The sequence below is a fragment of the Cynocephalus volans genome, chromosome 12, assembly GCF_027409185.1.
Source record: "Cynocephalus volans isolate mCynVol1 chromosome 12, mCynVol1.pri, whole genome shotgun sequence".
NCBI lineage: Eukaryota > Metazoa > Chordata > Mammalia > Dermoptera > Cynocephalidae > Cynocephalus > Cynocephalus volans.
In genome coordinates this window covers 7,716,781-7,743,402 of record NC_084471.1, presented here as the reverse complement: position 1 = coordinate 7,743,402, position 26,622 = coordinate 7,716,781, and the positions used below count along the sequence as shown (strand labels likewise).

General features: G+C 51.7%; 2 protein-coding genes across 2 annotated transcripts; one reads left to right on the top strand and one right to left on the bottom strand.

Annotated features, from left to right (window-relative positions):
• The first annotated feature begins 3,535 nt into the window (after positions 1–3,535).
• Positions 3,536–7,097, top strand: BIK (BCL2 interacting killer). Its single transcript, XM_063115610.1, has 4 exons — positions 3,536–3,720; positions 5,635–5,733; positions 6,286–6,412; positions 6,924–7,097. The coding sequence occupies exons 1-4, from the start codon at positions 3,536–3,538 to the stop codon at positions 7,095–7,097; spliced, it is 585 nt and encodes a 194-aa protein (XP_062971680.1).
• Positions 7,098–13,008: 5,911 nt separating this feature from the next.
• Positions 13,009–24,408, bottom strand: MCAT (malonyl-CoA-acyl carrier protein transacylase). Its single transcript, XM_063075676.1, has 4 exons — positions 23,965–24,408; positions 22,620–22,707; positions 18,469–18,686; positions 13,009–14,312 (listed from the first exon to the last, which is right to left on the bottom strand). Exons 1-4 carry the CDS (start codon positions 24,382–24,384, stop codon positions 13,869–13,871), a joined length of 1,170 nt encoding a protein of 389 aa, XP_062931746.1. The 5' UTR covers positions 24,385–24,408; the 3' UTR covers positions 13,009–13,868.
• Positions 24,409–26,622: the final 2,214 nt, after the last annotated feature.

Here is a 26,622-nt window from a genome sequence, read left to right as displayed (position 1 = left end):
GACCCCACCCCACTCCAGGCCTGGAGCCTGAGGGCAGCCAGAGGCTCTGGACACAATTCTTAAATGCCACCTCGACACACGCACACTGCTTATAATCTGTACAACATACACTTCAGATCCATGAATGTTTGTCTCTCCATTCATCTGAGTCTTTCATGTCCTTTAATGGGGTTTTAAAATCTTCTGTATAAAGATGTTCTGCATCCTTTATTGGGTTAATTATTTGTCGTTATTGTAAAGATGTATTTATTTTCTACCATGTTCATTTCCTGGTTGGCATGTAGGGATGCTGTTTTTTGTATATTGATCTTGTACCTGGCAACCATGAAACTTCACTGGCCATTCCAATTGGAGTCTGATTCTCTTTGGTTTTCTACTTGTGTGTTTTTTGGGTGTTCCTCCCCAAGCTGAAGTTCTGCGGGCCTTGGAAGGCGGCCAAAGGAGCCAGTGTGGAATTGCTTTGGATCCCCCCTGCCTTTTGTGCGAGTGCCAGCACCCCACGCTCTCCTTTCTGTGTCTTTTAAACAAAAGGATAGTGCAGCAAAACAGACAAAGAAGTCAGACTTCGCTGCTGGAAGATGGTATTGCCCGAACGGACCTCTTGGCTGCTGGTCAGTGCTCTGGGGCGGCTCCTGTGATGTCCAAGTTTGGCCTGGGAGAAGAAGAGGTTCAAAACCTCAGCACATCCCATGCAAAAGTGCATTGCCCAAATCAAAAGGCAGATGAAAGTCATCTCTGGCTGGTCTACAAAAGTGTCTTCACACCATACTAGTTTGTCATCAGTGCTTTCTAAAGTATTGTTAAACATCTTTGCACTGCAGAGCGATTTAGATTTACATTCGTTTTCAAGTGTTACCAAGCACTGCCTGGGACAAATGTGTTGAGAGTTTTGCACCCAGGATGGAGCCTGTGTTGAGTATTTACAATCTTACAAGTGCCATCTAGACTCTCCTGTACAAATGTCTGTGTCCTGGCCTGATGGTTTAGGGGAGTTGCTGGGGCTTTTACCATTTTGCCTGCAGGTGCCCTCAGCAGGTGGCGGCCTCCCCCCCCCCCCCCCCCCGCGCTCGCTGGGGTGCTGGGGGGCCATCCTCCCTCCGCCCACTGGGTCAGACCTGACAGTTCTTCCACCCGTGGGGGAAGGTGTTAGGTGACAGGTGCAGGTGGCATATGCCAGGCCGCAGGCTCTTTGTGGCCCGTGGGGCTGTGTTTACCCGTCCGACTCCTCCAGCCCCGGCGCCTTTCACAGTGAGCTTTCATCTGTAACAGATGGAAACCTCCTCTGTTTTCTTCTTAGGAAACTGAAACAGCCATCTCTCTCTGTTAAGTCAGACATTCTGCACATCTATTTCCCCCCCAACTCTAGAATGAAGAACAAGGCTGCCCTTAGGTCAAAGGCTAGAATGCTTCAGGCCCCCCAGTGCCTTTCTGTGGCACAGTGATGTCACTGTGCATGCCCATCTCCTCGACTGTGTGCGTTTTGGATGCATTGTGGAGAATTACCTGACTAGGGTCATCTGAGACACCTCGAGGGTCCAAAACTTACCCTCCTGTTCCCAAGAGCATCTGCCTGGTTTTTGCACTTCCAGCCGTCTCCCTTTCTTTAACACTTAATATTTTTTTGGCGGCTGCCCAGCAGGGATCCGAACCCATGATCTTGGTGTTATAACACTGCGCTCTAACCAACTGAGCTGACTGGCCAGGCTCCCTTTCTTTAATGCTGAAAGCAAGCAGTGAGCACATGTTTGTGATTGGCTTAGCTCCAGGGTGGCCCTGGTGGAGGGTGGCCCCGTGTCTGTCCTGTCTGCCCTTCAGAGAAAGACATTGCTCCAACCTGGCCGAGGGGGGTGGGGGGCGGACTTTGGGCTCTGTCCCTTCTTGACTCAATCATGAGCTTTTCTCCAAGCCCCAGTCTCCTCTTTGAACAAAAAAATGCTCTATCGGCTCTCAAGTGCAGGCAGATTGAGGAATTAAAAATTGGAAAGACCCAGGACGTCACTGTAAGAAAATAATGGGTTGAAGTACAGAGGTCATGATGGGTACTGCCTACACCCTCTCAGTGGCCAGGTTCTTTTCAAAGTACTTGAAGGGATTCCTTCATTTTATCCTCCCAACATCCTGGTGAAGGGGGTATTCACACTATGTTGGGTTGAGAACATTTTACAGATGAAGAAACTGACACACAGCCACTGACTGGCAGAGGTGGGATTTGAACTAGGCCGTTAGGTTCCAGAGCCTCACTGGTTATCACCTTTACATTCTGGATCAGTTTGGTACTGTGTGGGGTAAATTACCATGACTCAGATCACAGAATCCTACCCAGCCATCATGAGTGATGATGGAGGCATTTATTGATGTGGGAATTCACAATTATAATAGTTAGGAAGGCCTTTGGCTGCAAGGAACAGGAAATGCAAAGAATGGCGATTTGAGCACATTGGGGGTTATTTTTCTTGCACACACTGAGAGGCAGGCAGTGGTGTGCACTGTTGCAGTGATGCCATTAGGCCCAGTCTCTCTCTACCTCTCTGCTCTGCTGTTCCCAGCTGTTGGCTGTCCTCGTGCTCAACACCTCAGTGTCACAGAATGGCTGCTGCGGCTCCAGCCTTCACTCCTGTGTTGGAAGCAGCAAGAAGGGAGAGCTGCTTTCAGTTCCTACATCTGTGACCAGAACTGGGTTACATGATCACCACTGGCTGCAAGGGGTGCTGGCAAAGTGAGGAACAGGAGGGGTGTGATTGGCTTAGGTGAATAAGGATGTAGGGCCACCCCAAAGAACTTTGGCATTTTATTAGCAAGGAGCCGGGGGAATGGATCTCGAGAGGTAAATAACAGCATTTGCTGAGAGAGTCAAGTGAAGAGAGGGGAGGTTGGGAAACACTCCGTACGGAGCGATCCCGTTTAGGAAAATGTGTGATGTGCAGATGCGCTTGGAAAAAAGACGAAGAATTTGCAATGGTCCTCTGTGAATTGGGATTATGGATTTGCTTTTTTATCTTTGTTACTCGAGAGCAATAGTAGACACCAAAAATGGCAATCCGCACCCTTGCCCCCCAAAAATAGCAGTGCTGAGGAATTGCTGTCTTGGTGGAGCCTGGCCTCGGTCCCCCTGTTGGCTACGGTCTCTTGAGGACCAGTGTCAGAGCACTTTTTACATTTATACTCTGATTTTATTTCACAAATAAGAGAAAAGCAAGGGCCTGTGTGACTTATCTCCAGCTCCTCCACTGCAGAGAACAGAGAGACTTGGTGACTTGCGCAGAGGCACACAGCCCGCATGGAGCAGGTTTCCGTCTGTGGGAGCTGGCCGTGGGGAGGCCGATGGTGGCTTTATTTTTTATTTTTTCTCTTTTTGGTAGCTGGTCAGTACAGAAAACTGAAGCCTTGACCTTGGTATTACAAAGCTGTGCTCTAACGATGATGGCTTTAGTAGATCAAAAGAGTAGGCCAGGGTTAGGGTAAGGTGACTTGAGAGTGAGCCCCCAGATCACACAGTTCTGGGGTCCAGTCATACTCTTTTTCCCTCAGAGAAGAAATGTCTGAAGTAAGACGTCTCTACAGTGACCTCTTTCTTGAGACCCTCCTGTATGAGCCAGGCCCGGACCTTCCGACTATGGAGATCCCTGGCATGACTGGTCCCCCGGAGGAGCACTTTCACGCCCTGGAGGAGGACTTCGACCCCCTGGAGGACTTTGATCTCATGACGTGCATTGAGGGCAGGTAGGTGCTGATGGCCCGCTGTGGGCCCCCACCGCCACTCCTGGCCAGTGACCATCAGGGGTGCGCTGGAAGAGCAGGCCTTCTGCGTGAGGAAGGGCCTTCTACAGATGGCCTCCCAGGCAGAGCTGCCCAGAGGAAATTCCCTGGGCATGGTCATGGAGGCACATGCCCACGTGGCACCCCCACGCGACTCTAGCCCCCTGTGCTTGGATGCCAGCTCGCAGAGGAACTCCTCAGCTTTTGGCCTTAGGGAGCTGGACAGGGGGCCTTCCTGACCCTGCTGACCACATGAAGGCCCCTCAAAGGAGATGAGTCTAATTTTAGAAAACTGGAAGAGAAAGGCCCAGGAAAGGGCCTGAGGAGGCCATACAGTTCCCGGCCCTGGCCCTTAGGGCAGCGATTTCATGAGGCACTGCTGAGGCAGGAGGAAGGGATCTTCCCGGGACTGGACAGGGCCCCTGGAGGCAGCGGGACTTATCTGGGGTCTCAGGGTGCCTGGGGCCGGGGCAGAGGTAGGAACCCTACCCAGCCCTCTGCCAGCTGCCCCGCCTCGCCCGGCCTTCCCGGTGGCAGGGGACACGCGTGTCTTTGTTCTTCCCATTGTACAGATGAGGAACGTGAAGGCCGGGAGCTACTGACCTCAGTAGCCCCCACCTGAGCTGGAAGACAACAGCCAGACACAACCAGGGCTGGTCCTTCCTGCAGCACTGCCCACAGGCCCGAGGTCAGCGCCAGGGTTCTGGATGTTTCCTTTCTGCTTTAGGATTCAGGACTCTCAGTCATGCAAGTCCTGGACTTACGGGTTGGGATTTTAGGGCTGCCTCCTCCTCATTCCCTGCTCCATTAGTGCATAAGGACAGGGGACGTTAAGCCTGCGGGTGTTTTCCTGAGGTCCCACAGGGTAACAGGACAGAGGTGGGACCAACCCCCCCCACTGCCAGCCAGCCCTCTCCCTGAGCCCCTCCCACCCCGTCACCTCCAGAATAAGGAGCGTGGGCCCAGGGGAGACTGGCACAGGTGGGGCATCCTGGCCATGGGCCCTGAGGCCGCTTGCCTGGGAATCCCAGCTGGCTGCCGAGTCACCGGGGAGGAATTTGTGGGTAAGCCCCTGAGAGCAGGTGGGGAGCCGCAGGGAGACCTGAGTTAAGTCTTTGTGTGTGTTGGGGGAGGGGGGCGTGCCTGCCCCATTTCACACAAGGATTTGGTTTAGAGTGAGGGGCCCAGGCAGGGGCCCATAGCCCCCTCCATTCTGAGAGGGGTAATGACAACAGGGATGGTTTTAGGATAGGGGACCAGGGGACAGGTCTCAGAGCCTCTTGCCCCCCCCAAAGAAGGAGGGTAAGCTGAGACCCGTGGGAAGCTAGCCTCAGTGACTGAGGAGGCTCAGTACTCCCCAAAAGCTACCCATCCCCATGGTCCCCCATTCCCACCAAAGCCTACCAGGTGGGCCTCTTCCAGGATTCTGCAGGGAATCTCAGGGCACCGAAGTTTTCTGTGTGTTCAGTTATCCTTGGGTGTGCAGGCAGGTTGCCGCGGATCACGCAGATGCCCCAGGCACTAGTGTCCCCTCACCTGTCTACCTTGGCTTAGGCTTAGACTGTATCCAGAAGCTTCTGCCCTCCCACTAGAGGCAGGTGAGAAGGGCTGGGACAGCCACCCATCTGGGCCCCTTTCCCTGGCATCTCAGGCACCCCTGTGGCATACCCAGTGGGGGAATCTTTTCACTTTTAGAGTCTACCTGTGGGTGTCTCTCAAGCAAAGTGGGAGCCAGAGGAGTGACAGGGGAAGCCCACCACCTGCCCCAGATCTGACACTGCCCCTCGCCTCTCCCTGGGCCAGTCCTGGCCTCACATGGACCTTTGGCTGGGCGGGTCTGGGTGTAAGTAGCCTCACCAGCACGACTGCTCCCCACAGTGACCAGGTGGCCCTGCGGCTGGCCTGCATTGGGGACGAGATGGACCTACGCCTCAGGAGCCCGCGCTTGGCCCAGCTGCCTGGGATGGCCATGAACAGGTAACACGCCCAGGTCAGCCAGGGCTGCTACACCTGAGGAAGCCCTGGAAGGAAATGGCCCCAACACTCCCAGGCAGCCCCGAAACCCTTCGCTGCCCGTCCCCTGCTCCTGGAGCCTGTTCCTGTCCCCTCTCTTTCCCTGGGCAAGAGACAAAGTAGAATTCAAGGACCTTTCTCTCCTTCCTCATCAAGCCAAGACAGCACATATCCAGAAGGGTCTTGACTTAAAGGGAAATGCTGGGCGAGCTCAACCCTAGGCCCTGGAGGTGGGGGCCGTTCAGCTGGGCTCCCTGGAGAGGAAAAGGGTGGGCAGTGACCTGCAGAGTGGGGGGTTTCTGTTCCACATGACGGGCTGGCAGGCAGGTGGGGGAGGAAACAGGAAATCAGAATGAATTTCTGACCACAAACAGCCCATGGAGAGAGGCCCTCAGGGTGGAGGCGCCCAGGGGCAGGGACAAGTCCTCTGCTCCCCCCAGCAGGGAAGGCGTCGGCTGAAATCCAGGTGGTCTCTGCCCCGTCCCTGCAGTGACTTACAGTGACTTTGTCTTACAGCCTGGCTCTGGCTCTCACCTACAACCAGACAGGCGTCAGGGGTGTTCTTGGAAGTCTTATTGACGGTCTCAGCAACCTCAGGGAGAACGTAATAAGGTTCTGGAGATCCCAGACCCCCAGGACCTGGGTAAGAACCTTAAGAGGTCATGACCCCAACTTGCACTCCTGCCTGTGGTGGCGGTCTGGGGCTGCTGCTTAGGGCACACCCCTGGTCTGCCACAGTCCCCACCACTCCCTGTCACCTGTGCTTCACCTGTTTCCACGTCTGCCTGGGCCCACAGGCCTTTGGGTTTGAGACTCCTGGTTGATGGGCTGGGCGAATGCATGAATCTGAGAGCACAAACCAATGGAAGCGCGTCCCTGTGTCTCCCTCTGCTGGTGACAGGACTCTCCTGCCCAGCACAGGTGCCTCCTCTCCCAAGCAGCTCTCATGCCGCCCACTCCCCACTGCCCACCACCAAGGCAGGTGACTGTCCCTCAGCTGTGTTCGCCCAGTGTTCTCACCTGCATCCCAGCAGGCTGGCAGCCCCCTGGCCGGGCTGGCCTCCCCTTTTCTGCCATGTCCTTAGGGCCACTGTCCTCTCCCCCATCCTGAACTCCTGCACTCTGTGGGCTCACCTTATCGTGGACCCCTCCAGTCTGGTGAGGCACCTGGGCTTCCCCTTCGCCACCCTGCGCTCGCCCAGCTCAACCCCAAGGCCCCAGGGCCCCTGGAGCCTGCTGGCTCACGCTGCTCACTCTTGGTCCCGCAGGTGCTGCTGCCTGGGCTGCTGCTGCTGCTGCTGCTGCTGCTGCTCCTGCTGCCCCAGTGAGGCCTGGGGGCGGGTGGCGGGGCGGGGCTGGTCCCTGCCCCTCAGCCACCGCCCTGGAGGGGCAGGCGGCCCTGTTGGTTTTGTTGTCTTTTTAACTGGTGTTTCCTGAAGATCCCTTTTTTATATTTAAACTCTAAGATAGTGCTGGGACACTGCAGAGTTTTCGTTGTTGTTGGGTTTTGTTGAGTTTTGTTTTTTGTAAGACAAATGAAATCATTATACCTCTGGGGTCGTTACTGGTTAACTGCCCTGTTCGGAGGCCCGGCTGGCCTGCTCTCCTGCCCCTGGCCATGCTGTGAGACGGCCTGTCCCTGAGGAGGAGCCTTCCTGTGGGTTGGTCACATGGCAGGCAGCGGGGGGAGTGCTGGTCACACTCCCGTGTCTGATGCCCGTGGCAGAGAATCTACTGGAATAGATTTCTGAGGGGTGGAGAGAGCAGCTCAATAAATGTTGGTTTCCAGCCGGTCTCTGGTTCTCTCTGGGGTTTGCAGCATCAGCGTGGGCTCCATCTTGCCTCGGGGAGGCAGATCATGGGGAGGGGTGGGGCATGCTCCTAGTCACGTCCCAGCCTCCTCCCTGCACCTGAGGACCACAAATGCTGTTTTGGGGTTTGGCGCGGGGGTTTGCAAGGTTTGCCCCTCCTTGTCATGCCCTGGTGCCTGAAATCCACTGTTAGGGATTATTTCTTTTGGGCCTACAGTGCCTCTTATAACGGGGATGTCTGTCCCCCTCCCCCCACGTCTGCCCCCTGCTGGAGGGGTGCAGCATGGCTCTGCTCACAGAGGAGGAGTGTGGTGGGGAGGGGTGTGGGGCTAAGGCAGGAGGGCCAGGCCTTGGCCCAGTGCTATTTTTCAACCCCACACAGGCTCCCCTCCCAGAACTTAGGCTCTGGGCCTCCCCCCGACCTCAAATGCCAGCCTGGGCTGGGCCCGCCTCCAGCCTCCAGGTCCTCCCGCTCTCCAGCACTGTTTCCAGCCTCATCCTGCTTCCCGTCCAGGCCCTTTTTGTTCCCTACTGCTCTAGGCTGGCGAGGCTGCCCTGCACCCTCAGCCAGGCCAGGTCAGGCCACCCCTGTCCCTGCATCCTGCCCTCTCCCACCTGCACCTCTAGCCTCAAAACTGAAGGAGACCCTTCGGCCCCACCTGGTCTCTTTCCTGCCTCCCTGTGCTGCAGCTCCCCAAGTCCAGCCTTCACAGCGTTGAGAACTGCCTTTGTCCCCTTTGTCTTTGCTGTTTACCTTGTCACCCATCTCAGAGCCAACTATGTGGGACCCTCTCAGAACCTCACAGGGAGAGCCCAGAGCCACGCAATTCCCAGGGCCTGGGCCCCTAATGCCCCACTTTACCAGGAGAGGGTGCTCTCTCTACCCCAGATACCCTGTCCCCAACAAGGCTATAGACTTGGAAGTGATCCCAGGGTTCACCCAGCATGGACACCCAAGGCCCTGGGGACCCCACTGCAGAATCAGCACGGCTAGGGAAATGGCAAGGCCAAACCAGAGGCCCCTCTTCCAGGAAGCTCTCCCTGACCACCCACCTCCCAGCACTCTTTCTCTTGAGTTCTTGGGATAAGCTACCTGCTGATCATGTACCCACCATGGACTTGGCCAGGGGTGTCTGTGGCTTTTCCTCACAAGGAGCCTGGGGATCTTCCATCAGAAGAAGGAACAGAAACACACCCCAAGGTGCAGCTGATGATGACCAAGCCACGTCCCCCAAAGGGCAGCCTCTCCCTGCAGGAGTTGGGGACACCGTCCCCACGATCGTCCTGCCCGTGCTGCAGTTTGCAAAGTTCTTTCCACCTATGGGTATCAGCAGAGTCCCCCGCTGTGCTAGGCTCTGTCCTAGCTTCTGGAGATGTGATAAAGACATGGTTAGGGGCTCAGATCTCACAGTCTTGTTGGGGAAGCAAAAAAACACATGGGTAAGCTAAGTTGGGGTATTGGGGACGTGTTCTGAAGCAAGCAAGGAGCTGAGGAAGTGGCGGGGGGAGGGGATGGACAGTGAAGAACAGGCCTCTGAGGAGGGGCCAGCTCTGGAGAAGATGGGGGGCATCATGACTGGGGGAGCAGCATGTGCAAAGGCCCTGGGTGGAGGCAGGCTGGCGGAATGCCAGCACTGAAAGGCCTGTGGCCGCGGGGTGTGCTGGCTGAGGAGACCAGCTGCGGGGTCAGGCCTCCGGGGCAGCCTGTGGCCCTCCTGTCCTTGTGCCCCATAACTTCTCCAGGAAGGCTGTGGGCTGGGGGTGTCAGATACTAGAAGTTCTGCCCTGAAGGAGAAGGGAGGTGAGAAGAGGCCTTCCCCGCCAGGGCAGGGAGGAGAAGGCTGTGGCCCACCTCGGGCCAGCGTCTTGCCCACGGTTCTATCAACCTCGTGGCCTTGAGCCCCACCCCCACAGCTGTGGCCCCCACACCTGTGGCAGCAGACGCTCATTCTCACCAGCTCCAGACAGGCCACCCTACAAGTGGGAAACCAGGGCCAGCAAGGTAAGGGAATTGATTGAGGTGCCCCAGGCATCTGGTAAGAGACTAAGCCAGGTCCGGATCAAAGCAGGATCCTCCCATCCTGATCCAACTGGGATCCTCTGGCCACCATGGTCATCCAGTCCAGCCTCCATCAGGCAGATGAGGACAGAGGCCCACGGACGGGAAGGGGCTTTGGCGCTTGTCCCATTTCTAGGTAGTGGCTCCAGATCCTGACCTGCTTCCCTCAGCAGAGATGTTCGGCCGGCCTGGAGGCAGCAGCAGGGGTGTTGCTCAGACAGGGCAGGGCACGCAGTAAATATGGGGGCGCAGGGCCATTCTTGAGGCCTGAGACCGGTGGGCTCATGCGTAAGCAGTGAGGGTTGGAAGGCCAGCCCTGTGGAGGTGACAGCACAGAGCCTGGCACCAGGAGGCACTCGGGACAAGTTGAACAACATTATCCTTACTAAAAGAGCGGGAGGAGAAAGTGCCCGGGCAGACAGATTTCTAGCAGCCCAAACTGGACACAGGTGAGGGGCCTTCACCGTTGCTGCAGGTGCAGTCACGTGGTGGTGTGAGGAGGCTCCCAGCCCTGCTCCTGCCCTGCCCTCTCCCTGCTGGTGGTCTTGACATCCTCCCTGGCCATGGACGCCCTTGAGGGTCATCCTTGTTCAACCCCACTGACCAAAGCACCAGAGACGCATCTGGAGTTACGCAGATTTATGAGCTTGCTGTGGAGGGATCACAGGCGCCTCAGGAAGAGGAGTGGGGCTGGCCCTGGATGGATGCCACAGGGGAGGGTTCAGGCCAGATGAGGGGGTCTGTCTGTCTGCTCGGGGGAGGGGCTGTTAGTTACTGGGTGTGTGTGACCCTGCCCGGCATTGCTGGTGCTTGCTGCCTGTGCTGGCGCCTGTCGCTGGCCACAGCAGGGCTGGGCCACTTTCTCTGCCTTGCCAGTCAGTGCTGGCTCCCCTCCCTCCCTGCCTGCCCCATACCTCACACGACCCCTCCCCTGCATGGAGGACGTTCTCCATAAATGTTCAGAAAAGCAGAGGCCGCCGTTTTGGGTTCTGCTGTCTCAAGGCAGTAAATTTAAACACCAGAGCCAGGCCAAAGCCCCAGGCCACCTGTGCTAGGTCGCCAGAGTCTCCTGAGGTGAGATGGGCTTTAATCTCTGAGTCAACAGCAATACTAGGAGTCGCTCCTCAACCCCGAAAAGGGGAGGACCAGAGGCCTGTCCCTCCCAGGAAGGGGCAGAGGTGACATTTTGTCACCTGGGGGCACCGTGATTCCTGAAGACTCTCCACATTACACTCTGCTGCCACAACAGCAGCAGCCCTGAGGCAGTCCTAGGCCACACAGGGTAGATGGCACAGACCCTAGCCTGGGGACTGACACTAGACCTGCTGGGGTGGAGGCCATATGGGGGCAGTGGAGCAACTTTCCACAGGAGGCAACAAGGCTGTGGGGGCACAAAGGGCCCATCATGTGTGCTGCACCAAATCAGACCGACCCCACACTTCCTTGGCACAGTGTGTGCCCATGACTGCCCTTGGTCTAGGCCTGTGGGCAAGTGGTCTCAGAAAAAAGATGAAGTTATCTTTGTCCATTTCAAATGCTTCTGAACAAAACTTCTGGCCGGGTCAGAATTTTTGGAGACTGAGTCTCTTAGAAAGTGCCCAGGGAGACCTGTCCCTGCCAGGCAGGAGCAGTGCCCCAATCCCAGGCAGACCTGGAGAAACAGGTCAAAGTTCCCCACAGACATGGGACCCAAATATTCAGTGGCAGGGGCCAATTCTTGCCAGTGCCCTGGGACCAAAGACGGCATCAGTATTTCCCCTAAGGTAGCAGAATTCCACCAGGACCCCACCAAGCAACAGGACATAGGACCTACCATGGCCTTCCAGACCCTCACTCCAGTACTCCAGGCTCCCCTGATGACCCCCTCTCTGCCCTGAGCCTGCTACTCTGTCCAGATCCAAAGTCCACAGGAGCAGGGGAAGGGCCTGCTTGCCCCAGCCTCCGGCTCATGTAGTCGGAGGTGGAACCCTGCCTGGCCCCACCTTTGGGTTACCTGCTGGGCAGCCCTTGTACTACAGGCAGAGATGTTGACAGCTTCCAAGAGTCTTCCTTAAGGCAGCACCATATGCTCTTTGCTTGCTGTTCCTTCCCCCTTCCTGCAGCTTAGAAGACGGATGGATCCGATAGCACCAGGCCGGACAAGGAGAAAAGGGCCCTGCCCAGGGAGCAGTAAGGCCCCCTGATCAGACTACCCGCCTAGGTTCTCACGGCAAAGAGGAAACCCCCAAAACCCCTGCAGCTCCTTTATTAGGGACTTTGCTCCTCAGAGCTGAACGTGACCCTAAGATCCCACCTGCCTGCAGCGCTGCCAGACCCCAGGCCTGGGCTGTGAAGAGCTCACGGCTCCAAGGCTGCCCTCACTTCAAGCACTCAGGGAGGGGTTCGAGCAGACTCAGTGAGTATGTAAAAATAATAATGAAGTCCTTTGTGCAATAGTTTTATGAAATAGTTCCTTCCTAAGAACTACTGTGCTCCAAACAGCACTCACTTGGGTTGTGGTGAGAAGCGTGTTCCATGTCAGCATCTGCAGTGGTTCTCGGCCAGGGCTGTGGGGAATCGTGCGGGCGTCTGGGCGTCCCAGTGCCTGGAAGTACTACTGGCACGTAGTGGCTGGGGATGGCTGCCCATGAGAGCAGGATGGTCCCACACAAAGAACAGTTCTGCCCTGTGGTGGTGAATTTTAGGTGTTAACTTGACTAGATGACGGAATACCTGGCAAAGCGCTCCTTCTGGGTGTGCCTGCGAGGGTGCTTCAGAGGGGCTTTTCATGAGTCAGTGGACTGAGTGGGAAGATCTGCCCCCCAGGTGGGCAGGCACCATCCAATTGGCCGGGGGCCTGGGGAGAACAAAACAGGAGATAAAAGTTTCCTGTCTTCTGGAGCTGGGACACCCTTTTCCTCCTGTTCTTGGACATCAGAACTGCAGGTTCTCTGGCCTTTGGGTTCCAGGACTTACACCAACAGCCCCCCAGGTTCTCAGGCATTTGGCCTAGGACTGAGAGTACACCACTGGCTTCCCGGGTCTGAGGCTTTTAGACTTGACTGAGCCATGCTACTGACATCCCAGCGTCTCTAGCTTGTAGACGGCCTATCATGGATTTCCCAGCCTCTATAATTATGTGATCGAATTCCTCTAGTAAATCCCCTCTCATCCATCCACTATGCAGGTGTGTGTGTGTATAACCTACTGGTTCTGCTTCTGAAAACCCTAATACATGCCCAGGGGCTAACAGGACCCTGTTGAGAAACAACCTATCCAAGATTTGACATGTGTGTCTACAACAGTAACATTTTAAGGCAAATTCAGAGAGTTCTCTCCCAATAAGGTTTTCCCACTATCACTGAATAATGAAACCACCACCCAAGCAGCTTAGAATTTCTCATATTTAATATTAACACAAAGAGCCACATTCTCCGAGGAGAGGCTGTGCCTCCTGGTGTGGAGCCGAGAGGGAGCTCTCAGAGGGCAGCCTGCACTGGGCCCGGCCACTGGCACCCAGCAGACCCACAGTAACCACAGTCCCAATGGATGACCTGGGCTTCTCCACGGGGAAGCTGGCGTCTACCCCAGGGGACCAGGGACCTCAGCTGCCCTCCCTTCCCAGGCACCTTACTCACGGACACTCTTCTACTAGGACAGAGGTCATTCATACTCTGACATATGGCAGGCACTCAATACGCACTTCCCAGAAACATGAACAAAAGTGGGACTCAGTCTCCCAGCTGTCAAGGGAGGGGGTCGGCAGAATAGCTGCCAAGGCCACGTGGGTTCTGAAGCCTTTCAGGTTCAATGACAAAGGAGCTAAGATTCTGGCCATAGGTGGCTGGCAGGCTGCAGGGCAGCGGTGGAGCCCCCCGGCACAGGCCCAACTCGAGGCCCTGCCAATGCATTCACAACACCCACAGGGCAACAGGCCAGCCCTTTGCATCTCCAGAGGGTGAGGGGCCTGCCGTGCACAGGGCTGAAGAGGCAAGAGCTGGCAGTCTTGGGACATAAGCAGCACTGCTGTCTTTCCCCAGCATCCAAACATTTTTTTCAGGGGGAAAAATGGCCTGGGTCAAATAAAGAAATACTCATGTTTAGTGCTTTATGGGGCATTTGTAGCACTTTGCACACAATCCCTCTCAATCACTCTTCGGAGGAGAAGCCCACTGGGAAAGGAGGGCAGGCGCAGCCACAGCCTGGACTCAGGAGGACAGACTGGGGTCATCCCACTTGAGCCCCCAACATCACTGCGGAGACTCCTCAGGGTCCAGAGATGGATCCTGGCCAGCCTGCAGCACATCCACATGACTGTAGGACTTCCAGGCCTGCAGGTTACAGTTCTTCAAGATGGTTCCCAGCTGCTGCCCAGGGCCCACTTCAAAAGTTTTGGGGAAGTCAGTGCCCTTTTTCCTTTCATATATGGTGTGCATCGTCTGCTCCCACTTCACTGGGGACACCACCTGCTGGACCAGCAGCTTCCGGATGTGTTTGGGGTGCATGTATCTATTCCCATTGACGTTGGAGTGGACAGAAACAAGAGGCTTCTTAATATCAATTGCCTTTAAAACTTGTGCCAGGGGCTCCAAGGCTGGCTCCATGAGGCGGGTGTGGAACCCACCGCTAACCGGCAACAGCTTGGTGCGTCTGAAGTGATACTTACTGGAATTCTGCCGGAGAAACTGCAGAGCCTGGAAGAGAAAGAAAGGAAGTTCATGCCGAGCACATTGTAGAGGAAGAAACACAGAGGCAAGTCACCACTGGCAACAGCGGCAGTCTTCTGTATATCACGTTTCTCCCATGCATTCACACCTGTATTTAACCCTCTGTACGTCACATGCTTCTCCCCCACATTCACACCTGTATTTAATCCTCTGTACGTCACATGCTTCTCCCCCACATTCACACCTGTATTTAATCCTCTGTACGTCACATGCTTCTCCCCCACATTCACATCTGTATTTAATCCTCTGTACGTCACATGCTTCTCCCCCATTCACACCTGTATTTAATCCTCTGTACGTCACATGCTTCTCCCCCACATTCACACCTGTATTTAATCCTCTGTACGTCACATGCTTCTCTCCCACATTCACACCTGTATTTAATCCTCTGTACGTCACATGCTTCTCCCCCACATTCACACCTGTATTTAATCCTCTGTACGTCACATGCTTCTCCCCCACATTCACACCTGTATTTAATCCTCTGTACGTCACATGCTTCTCTCCCACATTCACACCTGTATTTAATCCTCTGTACGTCACATGCTTCTCCCCCACATTCACATCTGTATTTAATCCTCTGTACGTCACATGCTTCTCCCACATTCACACCTGTATTTAATCCTCTGTACGTCACATGCTTCTCCCCCACATTCACACCTGTATTTAATCCTCTGTACGTCACATGCTTCTCCCACATTCACACCTGTATTTAATCCTCTGTACGTCACATGCTTCTCCCACATTCACACCTGTATTTAATCCTCTGTACGTCACATGCTTCTCCCCCACATTCACACCTGTATTTAATCCTCTGTACGTCACATGCTTCTCCCCCACATTCACACCTGTATTTAATCCTCTGTACGTCACATGCTTCTCCCCCACATTCACACCTGTATTTAATCCTCTGTACGTCACATGCTTCTCCCCCATTCACACCTGTATTTAATCCTCTGTACGTCACATGCTTCTCCCCCATTCACACCTGTATTTAATCCTCTGTACGTCACATGCTTCTCCCCCATTCACACCTGTATTTAATCCTCTGTACGTCACATGCTTCTCCCCCACATTCACACCTGTATTTAACCCTCTGTACATCACATGCTTCTCCCCCACATTCACACCTGTATTTAACCCTCTGTACATCACATGCTTCTCCCCCATTCACACCTGTATTTAGTCCTCTGTACATCACATGCTTCTCCCCCATTCACACCTGTATTTAATCCTCTGTACGTCACATGCTTCTCCCCCACATTCACACCTGTATTTAATTCTGCCCACCCCTGAGTGATGACCCTTAATCACTTTTTTCATTCCAGTTAAAATTAGTTCTATATCCAGTGTCTCAACCCCATTTAGGGATGTGACCATTCACAAGCCCCAACTGCAAGGTGACCATAGTATGGCTGAAGAGAGACCCAAAGCTGCTAAACGTGAGTCTGTCCCAGAACCATCATTTATTAGCTTGGTGGCCCAGGCAAATCCCTTCACATGTATGAGCCTCTTCTTTCTCATACCTAAAATAAGCAGTTTTATCTACTGCACAAGGTAGAAGATCAAATCAGATAAGATGTGAGAGAGTGAAAAGCACTATCTGACGTGTTAGTTTTCTATAAGAATTTTGTTACCTTACAATTTTATTTTTATTTTTTTACCCTTCATAATTTTTAACAAGCCTATTTTCTTGTTACTCCACAGTCTTCAAAATGAAAATTCAGAAGGAAAATCCAAGCCCAATTTCACAAAACACAGGGCCTTTGCCATTAGAACCTCTGGGGTACTGTCAGCCTCATCTGGGGTTTCTTTAGAGAAGAAAAGAGCTTTCTCCCTCAAGCCAAAAGCCTTCTCTAAAGCGCACCTTAGAAAGGGCCTTGGGCCAGCCAATAGGCCCAAGGACTTGCAACTGTTTGCGGACAACCTAAGTTGCAAAGATCTTTAAAATACTAGTGCCAAAAAAAGGCAGGGATAATAGTTATCTCATAGAGCTATGGTGAAGAGAACTATCGTGGCATACAAGTGCTATATTAAGGATTAGCAATTACTTTTATCTTGCACACTAAGCCCATCCAGGTCCACGGGAAAAAATTATAACAGGGTAGCTGTTTGTCCTGCAAGGGGTAGGAGGGATTACTATTCTTGGTTGTGGGTTTCTTCCTGCAGAAAGAGCATATACTGCCTGCCAGGCACTGTCAGGGGACGTGCTCTGATCATGTCTCACTTTCCCTCTGCCTTTTAGTCTAACAATGTTCCATAAAGAGACTGTTCCAGCAGCCTGAGCCCTGGGGATAAACAAAGCGCAGCAGAGCCCTGCAAGTACTGGGTATGGTAACCACACTTGACTTCTGTAGACACTGACAGGTTTATGTTACCACAGCACAACCTCACCTGTCCTGACTGACCTATCCCATCCATCGTCACCCTCCATCCATCTCCACCTCACTGAGGGAAATGCTTCAGGGGCTGGGAGCCTCTGTGACCCAAGCCCTTCCTGCCATGCCTGGATTGTTTGCATGACCGGTACCTATATGGATGGCTTCCCAGTGGCTCTTCCTGTGGCACTTGTGGTCTCAAAGTGCTTTCCACGTAAGGTCTCTGGACTCACTAAACGGCTGAACCAAGTCAAGTCCCAGGTGAGGACCACAGGAGTCAAGGCCACAATCTTGGGGTCCAGCAGGTTCCTCCATGGCTAACCTCAGCCCAGGCATTGGTCTAGCAGAAGTGAAGTAGTTCTTCACATCAATTGTTGGAAAGGGGACCGGCCAGTTAGCTCAGTTAGTTAGAGAGCAGTGTTATAACACCAACGGCAAGGGTTCAGATCCCCGTAGTGGCCAGCCACAAAAAAAAAAAAAAAAAAAACTGTTGAGAAGGGGTCCCCTGCACAGGGGTACTCCTGCCCTCATCTGAGCTCTTTGCTGTGGCACTTCCAAGGATACCAAAAACACAAACCTGGGCTCCCAGGAGTCATCACACAACTGGATGTGCACCTGTCTGGGAGCCTGTGAGAGATTCCTGCCCTGACTGGGGCCCCTCCTGGACCATTTACAGGCCTCTTTCCAAGGCTGCTAAAGGGAATGAACACCCAGCTCTATGATTAACTGGGGCCACTGTAACTGACCGTCCCATCATTTCAGAAAGGTCACACGTGGGACCTATTGGCTCTCATTGATACAGAGGAGGTATGGAAGGACACTTGGTGGGTGGCAGCCCTTAGACACAAAGAGGAACTGAGCATAGTTGAGTGGAGAAGATTCCAGAGTGAGACAGACTTGGGTTCAATTTTCCTTCTCCTCTCTCCGAGCACTCGCCTCTTTCTCTGCCTCAGCTTCCTTGTGCATAAACATGAACTGGAATCCCTCCCAGACAGCACAGGTAAGACAAATGACCGCCTGGCCCTGGGCACAGCCCCTCATGCTCCAGTCTGCATCATGCGGCATTCCCTGTGCCAGGTGCTCAGTCCCTGCCACCCTTTCCATTGGGGCTCCTGCCTCTCCTCAGAGTGCCCCTCTGCCCAGCAAACTTGCTCTCATCCTCCTGACACCCTGGGCCTGCAGTCATCTGTTGACACTTGTCTTCCTTTGACGGCAGGAACCTGGGTTCATCAGTCTGTATCCCCAGTACTTGTTACATAGGAGCTACTCTATAAACAATGTTTGGGGAAGCAGCAAGTGGAAGAAGGACAGAAAAAAGGAAATTAACTTTGATGCAAAAACAGACACCTAAGAAAAAGCAGGGTATGGCAGAGCAATCCCACAGCAAACAGCTCTACTTTCTCTAAGGAATCAGATCAGGCTGACCAGATTGGACACTCGTGAGAAGTCCAGAATCTACAGTAGGAAGCCTGGAGATCACGTGGCCCAGCCCCTTTACTTCACATGTGGGCTGGGCAATCTGTTCCAGACCCCCATCTGCACGTGGTGAAACCAGGCAGTGTCCTGGCTTCCTGCCCGTCTCTTCAGTGCTCAGTCTACCACACACTCGCCCTGCCCTCGCATACTTCCTAAAGACCACGCTCAGCAGAGCACCTGCTCCACTACTGGGGCCTCACAGGTGTGGAGCAATTCCAACCCTCCATACTCGACTGGGGCCTGTGAAGACGGTTCCCATCAACACCAACCTCTAGGTGTCCTGAAATCACCCTGCAATCAGGAAAGAGGTAGTTGGACACCTCACACACAGGGTTCTCTATGCCCAAAGACTTGCAGTGTTCCTGGGCTTCCAAACAAGCGAAGGTGAACTTGGACTGAGGCGTGCCGAGGACAGACAACATCCCACTGGGGACAGCTTCTGAAGCTTCCTGCATGGCCTCTGCTCGGATTTTCACTGCATACAAACCTATCCAGAGAGAAGTGCATTTGGAAAAATCAAGACACATAATGGAGGAGGAAAGGCTAGACCTGACAAAGGCCAAGTTCTACTCTGCACTGGAGACACTGATATTGGTATTTATTACCAGCCCACAGGGTCGTGGTTCTGCGTAGCTATATCTACTACACACAGCTGTTACTTCCATCGGCTGAAAGCAGGTGCTGTTCTTGGCACTATAAAAATTAACCCAAGGAGCTTCCTCCCTTAAAGCTGGTTTGGGAGCCAGCCCATGGCTCACTCGGGAGAGCGTGGTGCTGATAACACCAAGGCCACGGGTTCGGATCCTATATAGGGATGGCCGGTTAGCTGACCTGGGAGAGCGTGGTGCTGACAACACCAAGTCAGGGGTTAAGATCCCCTTACCGGTCATCTTTTGGAAAAAAAAAGCTGGTTTGGTGGAAGCCAATAGTTCTCAACCTAGGGTGATTCTGCCCTAGGGCAGTGTCTGGAGACATTTTCTGATTGTTACAACTGGAAGAGAGTGCTATTGACATCTAGTGGGTACTGCTAGGGAAACTGCTCATCACACTACAATACACAGGACAGCCCCCCGCAAAACAAAGAATTATCTGGTCCAAAATGTCAATAGTGCCATTGTTGAGAAACCCTGGGGTAAAGGGGAACAGACTTGGAGCTACATTGCCTTGGGCAAGTAACAACTTTCTGGCTCAGATTTTTAGTTAGTAAAATGAGGGTGATAATATCCACTCTACCTGGGTTGTTATGAAAACTTGGAGTTACTATTAATTAGTTTAGTATTTAAAAATAAATCATGTTGAACAGGAAAACAATTAAGAACCATAAGATTGGCCTGTAACTGTTAGACAGCTAACATCCTGGTCCTGGGTCTGCTCCCTGGATGGGAAGGAGAGATGAACAGACAAAGGAGAGATCATGGGACCCACCCAGGGTTTAATGGGACAACAGGGAGGGCCTGAGTAGTAGACCCTGCACCCTTTCTCCTTAACCTATCTTCATTCACTCAGCACTTACATGTATTTGTACTGCACTTTCAGCCTTTCACGAGAACTGTGGAGCAAATACATGTAAGAGCCTGTGGTCAGAAGTAGGAGAAAACACACAGGAAAGTGGAGAAAGCTTGTGGAAATCCTCCCATGCAGGCATTAAAGCAATAACTATGCAAAGTGTCAGGTGAAAAAACTAAATATAAAATTGTAAATATGCTATAAATCTGCAAATTACGTACACATAACCTACGTGTAATAAAACAGTTTAATTAGGATGTGGAAAAATGAAACTTTTTCCTTAATTAAAAAACAAACAGGGCCGAGCCCGTGGCGCACTCGGGAGAGTGCGGCGCTGGGAGCGCAGTGACGCTCCCACCGCGGGTTCGGATCCTATACAGGAATGGCTGGTGCACTCACTGGCTGAGTGCCGGTCACGAAAAAGACAAAAAACAAAAAACAATCAAAAGAAAAATAAACAAACAGGGCCAGCCAGTGGCTCACTCGGGAGAGTGTGGTGTTGATAACACCAAGGCCATGGGTTTGGATCCTTATATAGAGAAGGCTGGTTCGCTCACTGGCTGAGCGTGGTGCTGACAACACGAAGTCAAGGGTTGAGATCCCCTTACTGGTCATCTTCAACAAACAAACAAACAAACAAACAAAAAAACAGGTGAAATCCATGTAAAATACAATTAACCATTTCAAATTGTATAATTTGGTGGTATGTGGTATATTCATAATGTTGTGCAACTGCAGCTCTCTGTCTCTAGTTTCAAAACTTTCATCACCCCACAGAAGCACCCAGGCCCGCTGAGTAGTCACTCCCACTCCTTCCTCCCTCCATCCCTGCTAACCTCTAATCTGCTGTTTCTAGGGACTGGACTCATGAACTCTGGATATTTCATGTAAAAGGAATCATACAATACGTGACCTTTTTGTCTGGCTTCATTCACTTTTACAACGTTTTTAAGGTTCACAATGTTGTAGCATGTATCAGTATTGTATTCCTTCTTATGAGTGAAAAATATTCCATTGAATGGATATATCACAATTCATCGATGATGAACATTTGAGCTGTTTCTACCTTTTGGCTGTTATAAATAATGCTGCTGTAAACATCTGTCTACAAGTTTTTCAGTGTGGTGTATGTTTTAATTTCTTGGGTATATACCTCCAAGCAGAATTGCTGGGTCAAAGCTGGCCCAGAAATGGGAGTGATTGCTTAGTGGGCCTGGGTGCTTTTATGGGGTGATGAAAGTTTTGAAACTAGAGAGAGAGAGCTGCTGTTGCACAACATTATGAATATACCATATACCACCAAATTATACACTTTGAAATGGTTAATTGTATTTTATGTGGATTTCACCTCAGGTTTTTTTTTTATTGTTAAGGAAAAAGTTTCATTTTTCTTTTTTTTTAAAAGATGACCGGTAAGGGGATCTTAACCCTTGACTTGGTGTGGTCAGCACCACGCTCACCCAGTGAGCGAACCGGCCATCCGTATATGGGATCCGAACCCGGGGCCTTGGTGTTATTAGCACCGCACTCTCCCGAGTGAGCCACGGGCCGGCCCAAAAGTTTCATTTTTCAACATCCTAATTAAACTGTTTTATTACACATAGTTTATGTGTACATAATTTAGTTTATGTGTACATAATTTGCAGATTTATAGCATATTTACAATTTTATATTTAGCTTTTTCACCTGACACTTTGCATAGTTATTGCTTTAATGCCTGCATGGGAGGATTTCCACAAGCTTTCTCCACTTTCCTGTGTGTTTTCTCCTACTTCTGACCACAGGCTCTTACATGTATTTGCTCCACAGTTCTTGTGAAAGGCTGAAAGTGCAGTACAAAGTGGTTAGCTCAGCTGGTTAGAGCATGGTGTGTGTGTGTGTGTGTGTGGTATTTTTTTTTGCTTTTGCTTTTTTTGGTGGCTGGCCAGTACAGGGATCTGAACCCTTAACACTGGTGTTATAATACTGTGCTCTAACCAACTGAACAACCAGCCAGCCTAGAGCATGTTGTTGATAACACCAAGGGCAGAGTTTAATTCCTGTACTGGCCAGCAAAAAAAAAAAAAAAAAAAAAAAGCTGGGTCATATGGTAATCATATGTTTAACATTTTGAGGGGCGGCCAGACTGTTCTCCACAGCGGCTGAACCTTTTTACATTCCCACCAGCAATGTATGAGAGCTCCTATTTTTCTATATCCTTGTCAATACTTATTATTTTTGGCAACTGGCCAGTAACAATAATTATTTTATTTTATTTTTTGTATAAAGCCATCCTAGTGGGTGTGGAGTGCTATCTGAAGTGGGTGTGGAGTTAATCTCATTGTATTTTTTTTTTTTTCTTGGCAGCTGGCCCTTGGTGTTACCAGCACCGTGCTCTAACCAGCTGAGCTAACCAGCCAGCCTCACTGTGGTCCTGATTTACATTTCCATGATGGCCACTTGTACATATTCTTTGGAGTAATGTCTATTCAAATCCCTTGACCATATTTAATTATAAGCAAAAATGTTTAACTGTTTTAAATATAAGCAAAAATCTTAAGAAGTTAAAACTGGTATGGCTCAAAATCAAATATTCATTTACTCTTTTTCATTCAATGTACATCTATTGAGCATCTACATGTGGCAGGCACTGGGGGGCTGTGGGTGGAGTAAGAGTGTACAAGGTGGTGGGGGTACAGTTAAGCAAGCAGACTTCATGAGATTACAAAAAGGAAGGAAATCCCTAATGAATCCTTCGGGATTAGAAGGTTATCACAGTGAAGTCTGATCCTCGAGATTCAATGTCATTACCATCCTTGTGCTCCCTTCCCTTCACTCCTGAGAGGGTCCAGTATCATTTTTGGTAGGGTCCCTTGTCCCCAGTGAGCCCAGCTAGGCCACACCTCTGCACAAAACCAAATCCCTTCCTGTGTACCTTCAGAAAATTCCATGGCTCCGGCAAACACTAGGGCTGCAAATTCTCCCACACTGAATCCAGCAGCAGCAACACAGTTCTCAATAACCTGTGGTGGCAGATGCAGAACGTGAGACCAAATTCTCGAGGGAGCTCCATTCCAGGGCTCTGTACCTGGGAGCTGACCTGGTATTCGGTGTCTCAGCGAGCCAGGTTCCACTGGCCTGGTGCTCCAGCTAGAACGGGCCCACAGACGTGGCCTTGACAGTCACGAGTCCGGCTTCTTTACTGATAAGGAATTTCCCTGGTAAGGCCAGTTAAAGCCCAGTTGACTCCCTGGTCATGCTGACTCCAACCCAGGGCTCTGGATTCTCTTGCCTCTGCCCTAGAGCAGCCTCTCTGGCCATGCGGTATGTAGAGATTAAGCGCAGAAGTAAGGAACATGATTTTTGGAGTCGCAGACAGTGGATTTCTTAGCTTGGGAGAGTTCCCTAATCTCTCTGAACCTCAGTCATCTCATCTGTGAAAACAGAGGACAGTACCTACTCCACAGGGCTGCTGAACTATGTGAAGATAATGTCTACAATGTGCTTAGCACAGACCTGCCCCAGGGTAAGCACTGAATGAATGTTGTTATTACAACTCCACAGGACCATTTAACTAATTCCTTTAATATTCCCAAATCTCCTTTCCTCATCCCTAAAATAACAGTATTTACCTCATCAGGTGGTCATGAAGGTGAAATAGGGTGAGGGATCTCATACACTAGCTTAACATTTACTGCACTGATACTACAGTAACAGTGATCAATTCACCACCTTCAAGTGAAGTGACACTCTCGAACGTCATCTTCTCAACGATCCTTCACTTAAGGATGAAGTTTAATCCTTTTTAAGTCTTTTTTTTTTTTTTTTTTGATGGCTGATGGTTCAGGGATCCAAACCCTCGACTTTGTTGTTATAATGCCACTCTCTAACCAACTGAGCTAACCAGCCAGCCCCCTCTTTAAATCATTTAATAATTAATTCAATGATTAAGGATTATTAGAAATCGCAACCTGGCCCTCCACTCCCACACCCCCTTTCCCCGCTCTGTATTTCATTCTATAACACGTACCATCTTTAACATATAGTGTAATTTACATAGCACATTTATTGCTGTTCTCCGTCTCCCCTAAGATGCAAGCTCCCCTAAGGCAGGAATCCTTGTTTTACTCTCGGCGCCTAGAACCGTGCCTGGTATATATGGGGAACTCAGTAAGCAGCTGCCTAATGATTCAGACGGGGGAACACTCCAGCCTGGCAGGCAGGAACCCTCTCGGGTAGGGTCCACCTTCCCCGGCCTGCCACGGGGCCTGGGACCTCACCGCGGGCTGCAGGTGATGGAGCTTCTCTACGGCGGCCAGCGAAGCCACGAAGACAGCGGGCTGGCAGTGCTCAGTGCGGTCCAGGTCCTCCTGCGGCCCGTGCAGGCTCAGCTCCAGCAGGTCGTAGCCCAGCACGCTGCGGGCGGCGGCGTAGAGCTCGCGGACGCGCGGGTAGCCGAGAAGGCCGCGGCCCATGCCCACCACCTGGCTGCCTTGGCCCGGGAAGAGGAGCACGGAGTACCGGCCGGGCACCCGCCGCGCCGCCGCCGCCCACGGCCCCTCCTCCGCCGTCGTTGCCTCTCGCAGCAGCTCCGCCACATCCACGGCGGCTGGCGGAGGCACCGGGAAGCTCGAGGCGCCACGGCGGCCACCAGCGCCCCAGCCCCAGGCCCACGCGGCCCGCGCAACCCGGACCCTCATGCTGAAACACCTCCCGCCTGCGCGTTACCGTGGCGACCGGGGCCCGACTGCGGCGCCGCGACGCGGCGTGGTCCTTGACGCATTTCCTGCCGGGCCGCCCGGGGCAGCCAAGGCCGGGAAGAAAGGTTCCGCAGTTTCGGGTTCCTCCCCGGCTCTGGGACCCTTCACGGCGGCGCCCACGGAGCACGACGCCACAGTGAGCCCTTGACAGACGTTTGTGGAATAAAAAACGCAACGCAGTGTGGCATTTACCCTTTCTGCTTGGCACGTAGAGAGTACCTGAAGCTCCTCCACCCTCCTCCTGGCATAAGATTCTCCCAGCAACACTAAGCAAGATGACAGCTCTCTTTTGTTTCCTGCAAACCAGACACGGGGCCAGGCACGTTGCAAGGATGCCATAAATTTTTGTGCAATTGAATAAAGCCCTGGGTGTTTATAAGACATTAGCTTATTTAACTCCTCACAGCAATGCTGTGAGGGTGTTCAATAAAAATGATTGGTGTTCAATAAAAATGATTGGAGCCCATTGTTTTAGACTAAGTTCTTGCACTAGTCTCCAAAACACCAGACTAAACATCGAAGTGGAGTCACCCCTGCCAAGTTCCAGGGCACTTGGGTCGTGGTCTGGCCTTCCCAGTGTTACTGAACCCCCAAAAGGTCCGTTTGCTCCCTGCTCAGTAGCCAATAATTGAGAGACAAGTGTTGGTGTAAGGAAAGGCAGCGTTTCATCAGGAAGCTGGCAGCCTGGGGACGTGGTGGACTCATGTCTCAAAGACCATCTCCACTTTCCCAGACTTGCCAAAGGATTTTATAGGGATGGGGGGCGGGGAGGCGGGGCGGGCTGATTCATGGTGATCTAAGCAGGGACTGTTAAGGGACGCCCCAGCCCCTAATGACCTTAACATGTGCATTCTGCTTCTGTACAAATCGCTTGCTAAAATAAATGGGGGAATAAACAGAGTAGCATGGCCAAGGCCATTTTAGGCGGCTCTGCATTTTAGCCTGGAAAGTCCCTATGGGGAATCCAGGGTGGGGAAGGGCTACAGGGCTAACCACAAAATTAGCTTATGCATCTCTGGCTTGCTTGCATTGGCTAGATTGTGTCAGGCGTGAAAAATTCCCCGCCTAGCTAAAAATAAAAGCTGCGTGCATGCGAGAGGTTTCTACTCGGGGCTGCGCATTGACCTGCGGAGCCCTGGCTGCCAGAAATAAACTCTTTTCCTTTTCGTATCACCCGGTTCTCGTGGGCAAATTTCTTTTACCCGTTGGACGTTGGCCATAACAGGACGTGCAGACATAATCATAAAATTGCAGATAAACATCAAAGAACTTCTTGGGTGGGAGCCGATTCATGGCAACCATCCTCCAAGAAGTCAAGTCACGGATTCAGTTTCTGTTAACCTCAAACAATCTAGTTCGTAAGCTAGTAAAGAGTGGCCATCTGGGTTCATAATTTCTTCTATAATTATTCTGTGTGTAATGTGAGCAAAAGTCATTATGTTCTAGCAATCATATGAACAAGAATCATTGTATTCTTTTTTTTTTTTTAATTGTACTTCTCAGTATACATTGATTTTCATGCCCCTTTACCAGGTCCTGTAGAATCATTGTTATCTAATGTCCAGCCGCAAGCTATGGGGTTCCGGTTACAAGAGTAAGAAAAAAATTTAATTTAGAAGTTTAACAAAATGAAGTCACTTCTGTTCAAGCTATTACACTAGAAGTCAGGAGAAAGAGGTAACAGCCAATTTCCCGAGCAAGCCAGTTTAAATCTTCATAAGTATGATAATGAGGTTTCCTCTTTAATCCTCACACAGAAGAGGTAGCCTAAGTAACCTTTTGTTAACTAATCAATTTTTTTCCTACTGTTCTGACTCCCTATCCCCACCTTGCAAGGAAAGTAACTTTGAAATGACCAATCTTCTTTTTGTTCTTTGTTTTTGCTTTCTTCAGCCTTTTCTGTCTATAAAGTCTTTGCTATTTGTAATAAACTTTGGAGCAGTTCTCTGGGTCCACGTAGGATGTTTCCCGGGTCTATCCTCACCTTTGGCTCCCAGTATCATTTCTGCCTCAACAGCCTCAAGACAGCCTTAAATTTGGTCAACAATGGATAGGTGCTATTACACTTAATTCACAGATGAGTAGAGAAAGGCTCAAAGAATGAGTGGCAGGTGGTTAATGACAGAACAGGGATTGGAAATTGGGTTATCCAGCTTCTGAGCGCTGGCGTGAGGCTGT